Source organism: Aythya ferina (genome assembly GCF_964211825.1).
Source record: "Aythya ferina genome assembly, chromosome: 20".
Classification (NCBI taxonomy): domain Eukaryota; kingdom Metazoa; phylum Chordata; class Aves; order Anseriformes; family Anatidae; genus Aythya; species Aythya ferina.
The window spans coordinates 832,501-845,000 of record NC_140318.1 but is presented as its reverse complement, the minus strand read 5'-3'; the positions used below and the strand labels follow the sequence as shown (position 1 = coordinate 845,000).

At 54.4% G+C, this 12,500-nt stretch overlaps 1 protein-coding gene across 9 annotated transcripts in view; it reads left to right on the top strand.

The window, feature by feature from the left end:
- PBX3 (PBX homeobox 3) overlaps positions 1–12,500 on the top strand; it is a 111,825-nt gene that overhangs the window by 88,029 nt on the left and 11,296 nt on the right. For all 9 annotated transcript variants that reach the window (XM_084493705.1, XM_084493704.1, XM_084493701.1 and 6 more), the window contains 3 exons: positions 3,096–3,337; positions 8,152–8,342; positions 10,272–10,407. In XM_084493705.1, coding sequence (XP_084349831.1) covers positions 3,096–3,337; positions 8,152–8,342; positions 10,272–10,407 — 569 coding nt within the window. The remainder of the gene's footprint in view (positions 1–3,095; positions 3,338–8,151; positions 8,343–10,271; positions 10,408–12,500) is intronic.

Below are 12,500 nucleotides of genomic sequence, written 5' to 3'. Positions count from 1 at the left end.
GAGCAAACATGTTGCCAGCGAATAGCGAGAGCTCTCCTCCTGGCTGAGGAGCCCTGGAGGTGCTCTGGCTCCTCGGGTGGCGTTACAGCAGCGAACCTGCAGCCGAGCACGCTGCTGCAACGCGCGGGCTGCTGCCGAGCTGCGCCTTCTCCCGGGCTGAGGGGAGGTCATCGGCGCTGCTGCCGCCGCCCCCAGGGGCTCTGGGCCCTGCCAGGCGTGTGGGCCTGCTCCCTGCAGCTCCTCGGGAAGGATCGGAGGGAACGCGCAGCTTAATTCTCGTTAGAATCAGTTAATCAACTTGTGGCTTTGCCGTTCGAGTGAACGATGCGGCTCACTCAGGGGCAAAACAAATGTTACGTCCCCGCACGAACACTTCGTCATCCCTTTGTCTGCGGGCTGCCGGCAGGCTCACACTCTCTGGGCGGGATGCCTCGGACACAGGGGTGTTAATACCGAGACGAGCACGCTCTGCCAGCCCCGTCACCCGCTCTGGAGACACGCGTGAGGGCTGCGTGCAAGACACCTCCGTGGCTTCGTCGTTGTTTTTATCTGCTGGATTTCTTCCTCCTGTGCTTTGGGGCCTCTCACTGCCATCGACTCCGTTAGTCTCCGTTGCAGACATCGTCTTTTGCATTTCAACCTTGGGGAACATCCGCTGTCCTTTGTCAATTTACACAGGGAGGGTTGGGGGTTTTGAATATTAATTTAAGTCTGGATGGATAGTGTCATTTTGGACAAAGCCCTGTAATCCTTGGCCTGTACTCAGGAGAAAATGATGCTGAAATCACAGCAATTGTACCAAATTACTGCACTGCAGATTTTGGCCCGCCGTCTCGCAGCATCGGGGGAGATGAGCGGGACTGGTGCTGTGATACTGGAAGGGTGCATAAATTTCATAGCAGAAATGCAGCTGGCGAAAACCAGCTGGAATAGAGCACAGGAAGCACAGGCGGAGAAACAGTCCAGAAGCAAAAAGAAGAAATAACAGTAGAAATCTTCCGCAAGAAGGGGCTGCGAGCTAGAGTGGATTAAAACCAGAACGCTGTTAACCGTATGACCGGACCAGAAAAGCAGTAAGATAAACAGGAGGCATGCCTCACCGACACGGTGCAGGAATAGCAGCCCCCATGAGCCGGAACGCCTTGGGTTTCTGCCTTGGCTGTGCAAGAGCACGGCAGCAAGCAGGGAAACGTGGGGCGCAAGGGCCGGGGCGGTGCTGGTGCAGCCCTGCCCGCTGGGAGCTGGGGCTGGGGGCTCACGACCTGGGCTGGCCACCACGGGGCCGCGGCTCCGGGCATCGCCCTCCCTCCGCAGGCACGGAGCAGCATGGGTGGCCGTGGCCGTGGCCGTGGCCGTGGCCGTGGCTGTCCCAATGCGTGCAGCCAGGGGCGCGCTGTGGCGACGTGCTCTATTTGCAAACCCCGTGAACCTCTGAGTGGGCAGCAGAAATAAGTTAAAGCGACGAGGAGACATTTTTATTATTCCCATGAAATTATATGGAATTATAGTTTTAAATGAAGGTGACGGGTTTAAAATGTGTATTTTAGAGCAAAGTTAATGCTGCGCTCTCTTGAGTCAGGGGGGCTGGCCAGCCAGGAGTCACTGCACACTGTGCAGAGTGTTTTGGGCACCACGGGGCAGTCTGCATGGGAGCGGCCGCTGGTCCCGCACAGCAACCAGCAGCGCAGTGCTCAGCTGTGTGTGGCTGCTGCGGGTGCTGCTGCCACTTCTGGCGCTGCCTGCTCGGAGCCTGCACCACTGTGAGCAGCAAAGACGGGCACAGGTGCCCTGCGAGCGTGCTGGGGGCAGCGGCAGACCCCCGGGACCTGCAGCAGCCAGCATGCCCGTGCCTGCTCTTACACAGATGTAAAGAGGTTAATTGGGCTGGGATGTACATGGCTGCATTACATCTTTAATGGAAATGTTGTTTCAAGAAGCCACGGCTCTAGTGATTTTTATACGACTGTAATTATTTTTAAACTTTGTTTTCGGCATTGTTGATAACAGCTTGGCACCGTGCCCGTGTACCCTGATTAAACTTACAAATTGTCAGCCTTGATCTATAGGATGCAGGAGAGATTGCTGACTGAGCATCACTTCGGAAATTCTGGATTTAAAACAGAAATTAGATTTAAAATATTGTTCCCAACAATGAGTGCAAGAGCACCAGCAATGCTAACCACACTGAATACCCCAGCACCACGATAGCAACTGAATTCCTGCACGGCGAGGGGCGACCCAGCCCCGTGGTGTGTGTGCCCAGTGCCTGGGCCGGTCCTGCGCCTGCTGCTGCCTCCTTGCCTTGCTCCCCATGGCAGTCCTTTCTGAGCCATCGCCTGGGTTCTGTCTCAGCCATTTCCCCTTCCCTACATGAGATCGCAGCACAGGGCACCTGTGTGGAGCCAGAGGCTCCTGGCACACGTAGGGGTGGTTGCATCCACGTGCCTGGTGGCAGTGGGAGCTTTGCCCGGAGCCTGCTGTAGCTCAGGGGCGAGTGGCAGCGTTTCGTCCCAGCACTTAAGGCCGATGCCTGGACCTTGTAGGAAGAATCCAATGGTGCAAGTCTCAGTCAGAATAATGCAGTGCTTGGACGCATTTGGAAGGAAATGAGAAGCAAATCAATTATTTCCAAATAAATAATGCACTTACTTTTACCACGTGGTCTTGCGTCAAAGTGATATAATGTGTAGGGATAATGCCAGCCTTGTGTAGATTTAGATATGTCTTGGAAAACAACCGGAAGGCACACGTATCTGTACTCATGTGAATATTCTTTTAATACGTACAATGAAATGTTTACAAATTCTGCAGGGTCCTTTAAAAGCTGGAGGAAGACATTCTTGCTCTTTATGGGAAGCGATGGGGTTCTGTGGGATGGCTGGGAGCCCACAGAGTCTGTCTGCCCGAGTTTCACGGGCTTTCCTGGGAGGACAGGGCTGCCTGGGTGCCACAGGGCACGGCAGGGTGGAGGACGGCCAGGGCAGGTCCGACCCTGCAGGGCCACAGGGCCATGGCACCTCGTGTGAGCGGGCAGAGCCTGGCAGATGCAAGAAATACTGACTGTATTTTCTCTTGTTCTCTCTTTTCTGCCCAAGGTTTGAGCATCCGAGGAGCCCAGGAGGAAGACCCTCCCGATCCCCAGCTAATGAGACTAGACAATATGCTTCTGGCAGAAGGAGTCTCAGGTCCGGAGAAAGGTGGGGGATCGGCAGCAGCAGCTGCAGCCGCAGCAGCCTCTGGAGGGTCTTCAGATAACTCTATTGAACACTCAGATTACAGAGCCAAATTGACCCAGATCAGACAAATCTATCACACAGAGCTGGAGAAATATGAACAGGTCAGACATCAGCCTCTCAGTTGTACGTGTACCTGCTGCTGCTCTCGCACTTCTTACCGCCAGCACCCGCCGCCCGGGCTCCGTCAGCGCGCCCCGCGGCCCTGCAGGGGCTGGGCACCCACCGGGTCCCTGGGGCCACACGCTGGAGTTTGCTGGGCGCAGGGCTCATGTCTCGCATGCCTGAGTGTCTTCTGTTGTCTGTAACCACACAAAAGCAACACCTGAGCTGGTGCTCCTGCTTTTGGAGCCAGCCCTGGGTGGGACAGAGCTGGAGAGCTCCCGGTACTTGGTGCCACTCAGGAGCCCGCTCGGGACACGCTGCGAGCGCTCGTGGGCTGGGGCCACGTGGGCACCTGTGGCGAGCAGGCACGAGGAGGCAGAGGCGTGGGGCTGGGCTGGGGGGGCTGCACTCGGGCTGGGCTTTGGGAGCTGCCCCGCTGGGAAGGGCACAGGGAGGTCCTGGAGACACCCTCCTGGGCTGGCGCCAGCCCTCAGTGCCTCTGCCTGCGTCAGGAGCACGCTGCAGAGCGCCGTGATAAGAAGCTCGAGGCTGGGTCTCAGCGACCCGCCATGTGTGCTGCTCGGGGGGCTCAGGGGGCCGTGAGGTGTGCTGCCTGCTGCTCGGCCCAGCGGTGCTGCTGCTGTGGGCATGGCCAGGCACCCCCAGGGGCGGGGAGACCCTCCGCTCGCCTCCTCTCAGTGAACATCCACATGGGAGCACAGGGGGAGGGAAGAACCGTGTGAGACCCCCGGCCCTTGCAAGCCTCAAGCAGTGTCTTTGTTTTCCTCTCCCAGAGGTGTCCTAATAAAGCTCGCAAGCCCTGAGCCTAATCAGCTCAGCAAAACCTCATCAGCTGGTGGTTTCCCAAGCTGAGCACGGGGAAGGCCTGCACTTGCCCCCAGCCCATCATGGCAAAGCATCGGTGTGAACAGACCAAAACCACAAAAGAGATGTGGAGGCAGTGATGAAACCACTCGAAGCCACGAGGGCAGAGCACCGTGCACCGTGCCGCCCGCGCTCCCTCCCCGCCGTGCCGCGGCACGCTTCCCCTCGGCTGTGTCCTGCAGGGCTGGGCTGCCTTGCCAGTGGGGCCCTTTATTTTCAGTTTCCTGGTTTTTTCTGGTGAATACCCTCTGAAAGGTCCCTGTCTGCCTGGCTCTGTGTTTTTATGCTGTTGGGAACAAAGGCCTGGTCTCTGAGAGGCAGCAGTGCTGCAGCAAGTGTGGGGGGGGTGCGGGGAGGGGTCCTCCTGCCCTCCTGCCCTGGGCACCAGCGGGACGAGGCTGGGGCAGCGCGCTCCTTGGCTCTGGTGGCTCTGCCTGCTCTGTAGCTGCCTCCTTCTCCCTGCTGCTCGAGGGGTGCAGGGCCTTTGTGCAAATGTTTTCTCCTCCGAGTGACCTCCACTCCTCCTGCAAGGACACCAAACGTCCTGTGAGGACCTTTGAGCTCTCCTGGCGCGGTGGTGCCCCAGCGTGCTGCCTGCAGTGCCTACCCGGGGGTGGCCACCAGATTAATGGGCACTGTCCAGCAGGAGCATGGCTTTTCAAAGCACAGGGACACAAGCTGGAGATAGAACTGGGGCCAAAGCAAATGCAGGTCGGTGCTTACAGCCGTTTGCTGGCAAGCGTCCTCTGACTCTAACAAGTTTAATGATGTGGGGGAACCGCGAGCATTTTTAGCCCTGTAGCTCCATTTACAAAGGTTTCAGCTGAAATGTCACAGTCATCCGTCCACACCACAGGAAACTTTGGAGGATGCTCAGATGCTGCAAGGAGACAGAGAGCGAGGTGGAGTTGTTCTGAAACATGTACGCTTCCCCCTGTTGATCCTGACACCCAGCAATGTCTGCTCTACAGAAATATGATAATTTCCCCAGCCTTGCAGCAAACTGTCTCCTACCAGCTTGTCTCCAAACAGCGCCTGTCTCAGCAGCTGAGAGGCAGCCGGGACTCTGCATCCCTGCCTCCATCGCCTCCCGACGTGGGGCTGTCCTCCTGCAGGCAGCAGGGCCGGGGCCGGGGCGCCCAGCGCAGCCCCACTGCCCAGCAGGGGCAGCTCCTGCCCTCGCCTGCGCGCCTCGCACCCCGCCGCAGCCGGCAGCAGACGCCGGAGTGTCTTTCCGAAGACGCTTTCCAGACCGAGTTTGATCCTGACATTTGTTGCCAGTTAGGGGAATGCTCTCGGAGAAAAAAAAAAAAAAAGAAAGGAAAGGAAAATGGAAAGTGTGTCACGCCATCACACAACTCTCCCCTCGCCGTGTGCCAGGAGAGATGGTCGTACACAGGCAGCTCTTTCCATAATTTACAGCTGCTATAATAGAGATGACATATTGAAAGCTATCTTCTATAATTACACTGAAATACATTTTTTGCTGTAGGCAAAAGTACTGTAAGGGTCCCAGGCCTCCCGGAGCAGCTGGGAACCTGCTTTCTGAGTTCACAGATGTCTTCTGGATTCACCCCAAACTGGGGTGAAGTGTGGCTCTTCGGAAGACGCCACCAACCCTCAGAGTGCTGTGGCACTGTGCGGCTGGGGACCGTTTTGGGCCATTTCCTCTCTTTTCCTTGCATTTGTCTGAGGAGTCTTGATTAAGCATTAAGGCTAGCAGAAGCATCCTCCGCTCCTACAAGGTTTCTGAGCAGGTTAACAAGGCCATCACTTATAACCTGACATTATTAATAATGTCTCAGGCACCAAGCAGAGGCCTGAAAAATAGTACTGAAAAAGGGATCAAGTAGCTCGGACGCTATAAATAAACAAGAGAAAACAAGACAAAGCAGTGGTGTCTTCTGAGCTTACTTCCACTCTGCTGGGCTGCAGTAACTCCATGGATGGGAGATACCGAGGAAAATAAATTAAAAGCAGGCCCTTTAAATAGATGTAGCCAAACTAGGTATTATCAAGCATTTCAAGGAAACTCAGGGAAAGATTTTTGCTTCTTGAAATTAAGAAACTCACTTTAGCTTTGAAACATACAATTTTTGATATATTTGTGGTGAAATATTTTTCACGGAACAGAAGTACCTGAAATTATTTTTCAATAAGAGTTACCATTTTAATAGGACTTGAGGAATGAACTCCCCGGGTCTGCACAGGTCTCACCGCGTGGTGAGAGGCCGGCGGCCAGCAGGGATGGGCGCTCTGCGGCTCTTTTGGGAGCCTGGAATGTCAAAACAGAAGGGAGGAAAACTGTGCAAATGGCAAACGAGGATTAGGCAGGTCAAATTCCTTGCCCTGAAGCTCAGACTGTGGTGGGCAGCTGCCGGGAGGAGCCCATGGGCCTGCAGTGCCTGGTGCCAGCCGCCTGCAGCGGCACGCGTGGGGCACCCTGCTCCGCGCCTCGGCCGAGCGCTGCTCCACGCGGTGCGGCGGGGATGTAAATTACCCTGTAATTTACTTTCAGTAGTGTAAAGAAAAAAAAAAAATCACTTTGCCTGAAGTGTATGCATCTTTCTTAAGGGTGTACCCAGATTTTAATTATCTAAATGTAAATACTTAACGAATTTTACTTAGAGTAATGAGCTAAAGTGCACACTACATAAATGAGATGTTCTAATTAATCATGTATGAACTACTGGTTTAAAGAAAAGCTATGTGAATTCTGTGAATGTTGGGCTATTGCCAAATTGCTAATCAGCATTTGCATTCATAGATGGCTTCACTTAATAAGTTGTGAGACGTTCAGCAAATGTTATAGGAAATTATGAGTTTTTAGATGCATAAACTTTTCACTTTTAACTCTTTCCCTCACATAATCTGTTGAAATACGGGAAAATCACTGAAAACGCAGTTGCAAGACAAATTGTAGTGATATTTTCAACCCTGGCTTTAGTAGAAAGAGGGGAGCTGGAGTCAAACAGCAACTTAACATACGTGGTCTGAACGAGACACTGGTCCTGCTTCCCCTGCGTGATTTAGAGCCTGCCGAGCATCGTGCTCGTAGCCCGTTTGTCAGATGCACGAAATCCTCTGGCCTTATTAGGAAGCGATTGCAGCTCTGCAGTGCGTGAGGAGGGCTGGCTGCTGCTGCAACCAACGTGCGTGCCTGCCGGGACCCTCAGCCCCTGCCCACCGCTCCTGGTGAGCGCTGCATGCTGTGAGCCCGCTGCACCGGCACGGCGCCGAGCCCCCTCCTGCCGCCGGGACAGGCAGGTCCCTGCCCCAGCCGTGCTCCAGCACCGTGCCGGGGAGGGAGCCTGGCGGCTGCACCGCCGCTCTCCCGAGCAGACAGCAGGCCCGGGTTTTGTTTTTGAAAGAGATAAAGGAGACATAAATCAGCATAGTTTGTGGCAGCTTGCAGCCTGCGTGGGGGGAAGCCAGGATGCCAGTGTGACAGCCACTTGGTCATGCAGAGGCTCAGAGCAGGCAAAGCCTGCTGATGATGCAGCCTGCAGAAGTTTATATCATCGTGTCCTTTCGCCTGCATGGTCTGGGCCTGGTAATTGATGGCTGCTGATGCTGCCCTCCCCACCGCCCCGGCAGCACTGTATGGCCAGGCTGCCGCACGGCCTGGCTGTGACACCGCCTGCGGAGGGGAACTGCACAAGGCATCTCAGACAGGTTTCATTTCCCAAACCTGCTGCAAGGAGTTAAAATCTTACGTGCTGCTTGTCTGGGGGTCAGCCCACCTCTTGCAAGTGCATCCAGTGTGTGGAGCTCACCTACTGGATGTGTGCGATGTGCTCCTGTGGCCACGTGCAGGGATGGGGCAGCGTGGGGATCCCCCACCACTGCTGGCACCATGGGGTCAGATGCCAGCTTGTGCATTTTGGGATGACACAAAGCAATTTCTGAACTTCTCCTTCCTTTGCAGGCATGTAATGAGTTTACCACACATGTGATGAACCTTCTCAGAGAACAGAGTCGGACACGTCCCATTTCTCCCAAGGAGATTGAAAGGATGGTGGGCATCATTCATCGAAAATTCAGCTCCATCCAGATGCAGCTCAAACAAAGTACTTGTGAAGCTGTCATGATTTTAAGGTCAAGGTTCCTTGATGCCAGGTAAGGCTGAGATGAGTACCCCATGCTCTTGCTGGGACAGAGCAGCCCAGTGGAAGCCTGGTGCTCCTGGGAGCTGTGCCTGCACACAGGACAGGCTGCTGTTCAGAGAGCTTTCATAAACATCAGCATTTTTGAACACATTTTAGTGCAAGGATTAGGTTTGTTTACCCTGTGCTTGTTTGTTTACCCTGCTCGAGTAGGAGTCACATAGGGTTTGCGCAGAGGGCTGTTTTGTCACCCCAGCAGTTATTTAAGTGGCTGCAGGTACCAGCATCTCACAGCATAAGGCTGAAACTGGCCCCATAACGAAGAGCCCAGTTATCTGGGAGGGACGTGCCACAGGCTGAGGCTGACTGTGTTAGCAGCTGCCTGTGCCTGAGGTAAGAAAGGCGACGATGCTTTCCAAAAGCCAGATTTGCTGGCCCTTCTCCCAACAAGCTGTCGCTCGACTAGGGTAAGGGAGGAGGCAGCACCTCCTGAACCAGCAACAGCCACCACATGCGTCCCTTGCAAAGCTGCTGGAGCTCAGCACTGCTGTCCGCAGCAGCTGGAGCACACTGCTCTTCCTGGGCTGTGAGGAGACGGGCAGGCAGGGATTGAAAAGAGCTTTACAGACACAGCCAAATTTGCTGAGTAGCCCCGACAAGGTGGGATGTCAGCCCCCAGCACTATCCCTTTCCCAGGGTGCTGGCAGCTGGCCGGGCCCGGCAGCACAGGGAGAGCCCAAGCAGAGGGCGAAGGAGCCTCAGGCGCCACGCAGAGCCTGCCTGTAGCAGCTAGCTCCTGCTTCACACCTGAAAGCTGTGAGGAGCTAAACAAGAGCAAAATAATTTTATTAACAAGGAGGTCACTGGCAGGTGTGGCAAATTAGGGTAATTACAAACAGTTGGAGGAAATGTCTATGGAGAGCTCCAGTAACTGCAAAAGGTAAAGCTTGCAGATGCACATTTTAAAGTGATTTCTTTAAAAAGGAGGAAGGTAAATAAGGCAAAATGAGCGGAAGCACAGTAATGAGATAAACGCAGCTCTAGGGAGAGTCTGCCTGCTCCAGGATACAGCGTCGTTAGCAGCATCGTGATACTCCTGGAAGAGAGCGCTGGGGATTGCCGCTCGGCTGCCTGCTGGCCCGAGGCGCCAGCAGTTTGATTGCAACCAGCCCGGAGGGGAAGGGAGCTCTGAAGGAAATGTTTAACCGGTGCCTTCGTGAGGATGCTCTCAGGGAGGCAGGCAGCCGATGTCAGCTGGGGGGAAGGCAGCTGTGGCCGTGCAGGTGCTGCCGCTGTAGCCTGTGTGGAGGGGAGGTGGCGCGAGGCGTGCCCGTGGCGCTGCGGCGGCCTTGGGGTGGGTAGGCCGCACCTTGGCAGCCCTTGGTGCCGTGTCCTGTGCGTGGCCATGGAGTGAGCATGGCTGGGCCCGGCCTTGCTGAGGCCACAGGAAGCCAATTAGCTCAATGAGTGCTAGATAAAGATGTGGCATGAAGGTGGTGCTGCTGTGCTCACCCCAACAGCCCTTTGCAGGAGCCCCGGCTGACCTGCAGGCAAAGGGGAAGAGCTTGGTCAAACTGTTATCGGCAAAGGGAGGTTCAGCAGTGCTGAGGGTGATGGCACTGGTGGCTCCATGCCCTTCCTCAGCTCATCTCTACCCTGAGTCCTGCTGCTGGCTCCAGCCTGCTGCAGGCGGGTGGCATCGGTGCACCGTCGGGGTGAAGGCCCCTGTGGAGGCTGGGGGAGGTTGGAGGCAATGCCCAGACCCTGCCAGGGCCTGACCCCACAGACGGGTGCTGCAGCTCCTTGGCATGGAGCCCACAGGGCCGGGCAGCTGCCAAGGGGGCTGCGTGCTGTGGGTGGGCAACGGGGGCTGCTCCCACCCCGCGGCCCAGCTGGAGCTCTGCATGTCTGGAACAGCTGTGGTTTTCTTGTCTCTTTTCAGGCGGAAAAGGCGCAACTTCAGTAAACAAGCCACAGAAATCTTGAATGAGTATTTTTACTCCCACCTCAGTAACCCTTACCCCAGTGAAGAAGCCAAAGAAGAGCTGGCAAAGAAATGCAGCATCACAGTATCACAGGTAGGCAGCAGGTGGGAGCGCAGCCTCCTTCCTCCACCTCTACCCTGGCAAAGGGTGGGCTTTGACGGGGACCTGTGAGGTACGGAAGGTCCCTGCCCCAAGCGCCTTCCTGGTCCCTTTGAATTTACATTATTGACCAGGAGTGGATGTGAATTTCAGCAGGGAATGGGGCATGGCTGAGCTGTGCAGGGAACGCAGCGTGACTGCGGGCAGCTGGGGCTGGTCTGGGGTAAGTGAGTGTGTGTGCAGTGAGGAAAGTAGGAATAAGAAGAGGTAATGTTAGCATCCTAGTCTACGTCAGACTTCTCTGTACAGTCAGAGCTATGCCTAGTTAAGACTTATCATCTGTTACAGATTCATTACAACTTAACATTATTTTGGGGAAAGCCAGTTTATTGACAAACATATAATCTATCTCTATAGATCCGAATTTCTTTGATTGGTTGAAGTCATTTCTCCAAGCCAGGCAGGAATGCAGCCTCTCGATATTACTGAAGTGATGTGAGTGGTTTCTTTGTAGCAAAAATGAACGATGGAGGCTGACTTCATTTTATCATATATAACAGATGTTACTGTAAAGTTAATGCAAGAAAAATAGTATCCCCTTGATGAGAAGGGCACACTTTCATTGTCTGCAGTTGTTTGTGTGTAGACCAAAATACACGTACAGCTCTAGAGTGGTTCCTCACGGTGGTGGTCAGGCTGATGACAGCTACATCAAGTGTTCTTTCACTGTTTCCTTCACCAGCTTAAAAAGCAAAATAACATCATTCATTTCTTGTGGCCTGTGTGTTTGACAGGAAGCCAAAATAATCCCACAGCAGATCTGGCTCATACATTTGCCCTGTGAGGGAAAGTTTGCATTTGGGTGGCAGAGAAGTTCACCAGCAGTGTCCTGTTCTCCAGCTGTCCTGTTGCGGGGCTGGCATGCCATCTCCTCCCTGCTCTGCTTATCAATATTTCAGGTCCTTTAGAGGAACAATGCCTGCGGCGAGTATGTTAACTATTAATGATTTCAGGCTTCAGTATTGGCATTATTAGCAATGCAACCTTTAGCTTTATAATTAAGACCTGAGTTGAGATTTACTTTATAGGTCTCCATTGAATCCATGAAAAATTCAGGCACTTCTATTGAAGACTTCCAAATGAAACTTCCAAATGAGAAAGGCCACCCAGATCCCCAAAATCTGATCTTAATTAAAACTTTGGAAGTGCCATCAGAAGTACAAAGCCATCCTATGCCATGAAAAAAGCTGGTGGAGTCGTGTGTGTGCCTTGCTTGCTCCACAGCTCGCAGCACGTCCCACGCTCCTGATGGGTGGGAAGCGCGTGTGCCAGGTGCAGGTAAGAGGAGGAGGCTGGGGCAGTTTTTCCCAGTCCACTTACCAGTGGCTGTGGTGAGAAGCAGGACTCTTGGTTTTCTTGCATAATGCTCACAGTGAGAAGGAAGCAAATGTTGCTCCAGTGAGCCTGCTGCGCAGGCAGGGCACAGTGTCTGAGCTGCCCCGCTTGGTGCGGCACAGCGGGGTCTCCTCCGGGGACACAGCGCCGAGCTCACTCTCTCTCAGGTTGCTCCTTTGTCACTGCCAGATCCTGCGAGTGACCGCAGCCCAGCAGATACAGGGGCAGCTGCAGCGGCTGCCGGGCATCTCTCCCAGCCCGCAGGTACCACTGCGGCTCTCGCGGATGCCTGGAGCCAGCCAAACAGCTGTAGATACCTGGGCAGCCTGCTGCACAGCCTGGTGTCTTGTTGCTGGTTTCTGTCTTCTTGGCACAAGATAACTTATTGAAATTCCTCCAGTAAATGGTGTTTGAAAAATCCTCCCACAAGAGCCAAGGCAGCTTGCGGCAGAGTTAGGAGGGCCAACACAATTGACACCAAGTTGGAGAACCCCGAAGCTCTTCAGCTCCACCGGCAAAGTGTAACCAGGGAAAAACACCATGGTGGAGAGCACAGTAGACCTGCTGAGGAGGTATTTTGTGTCCAGCCAGGGGATGGATAGCTGTGCCTGGCACAAAAAGAGTTAGTGATCCTGAAGAGTAGGCAGGTAAAAAGCTAGAGCATTCAAGGCTGAAGAAGCTGAAGGTCATGG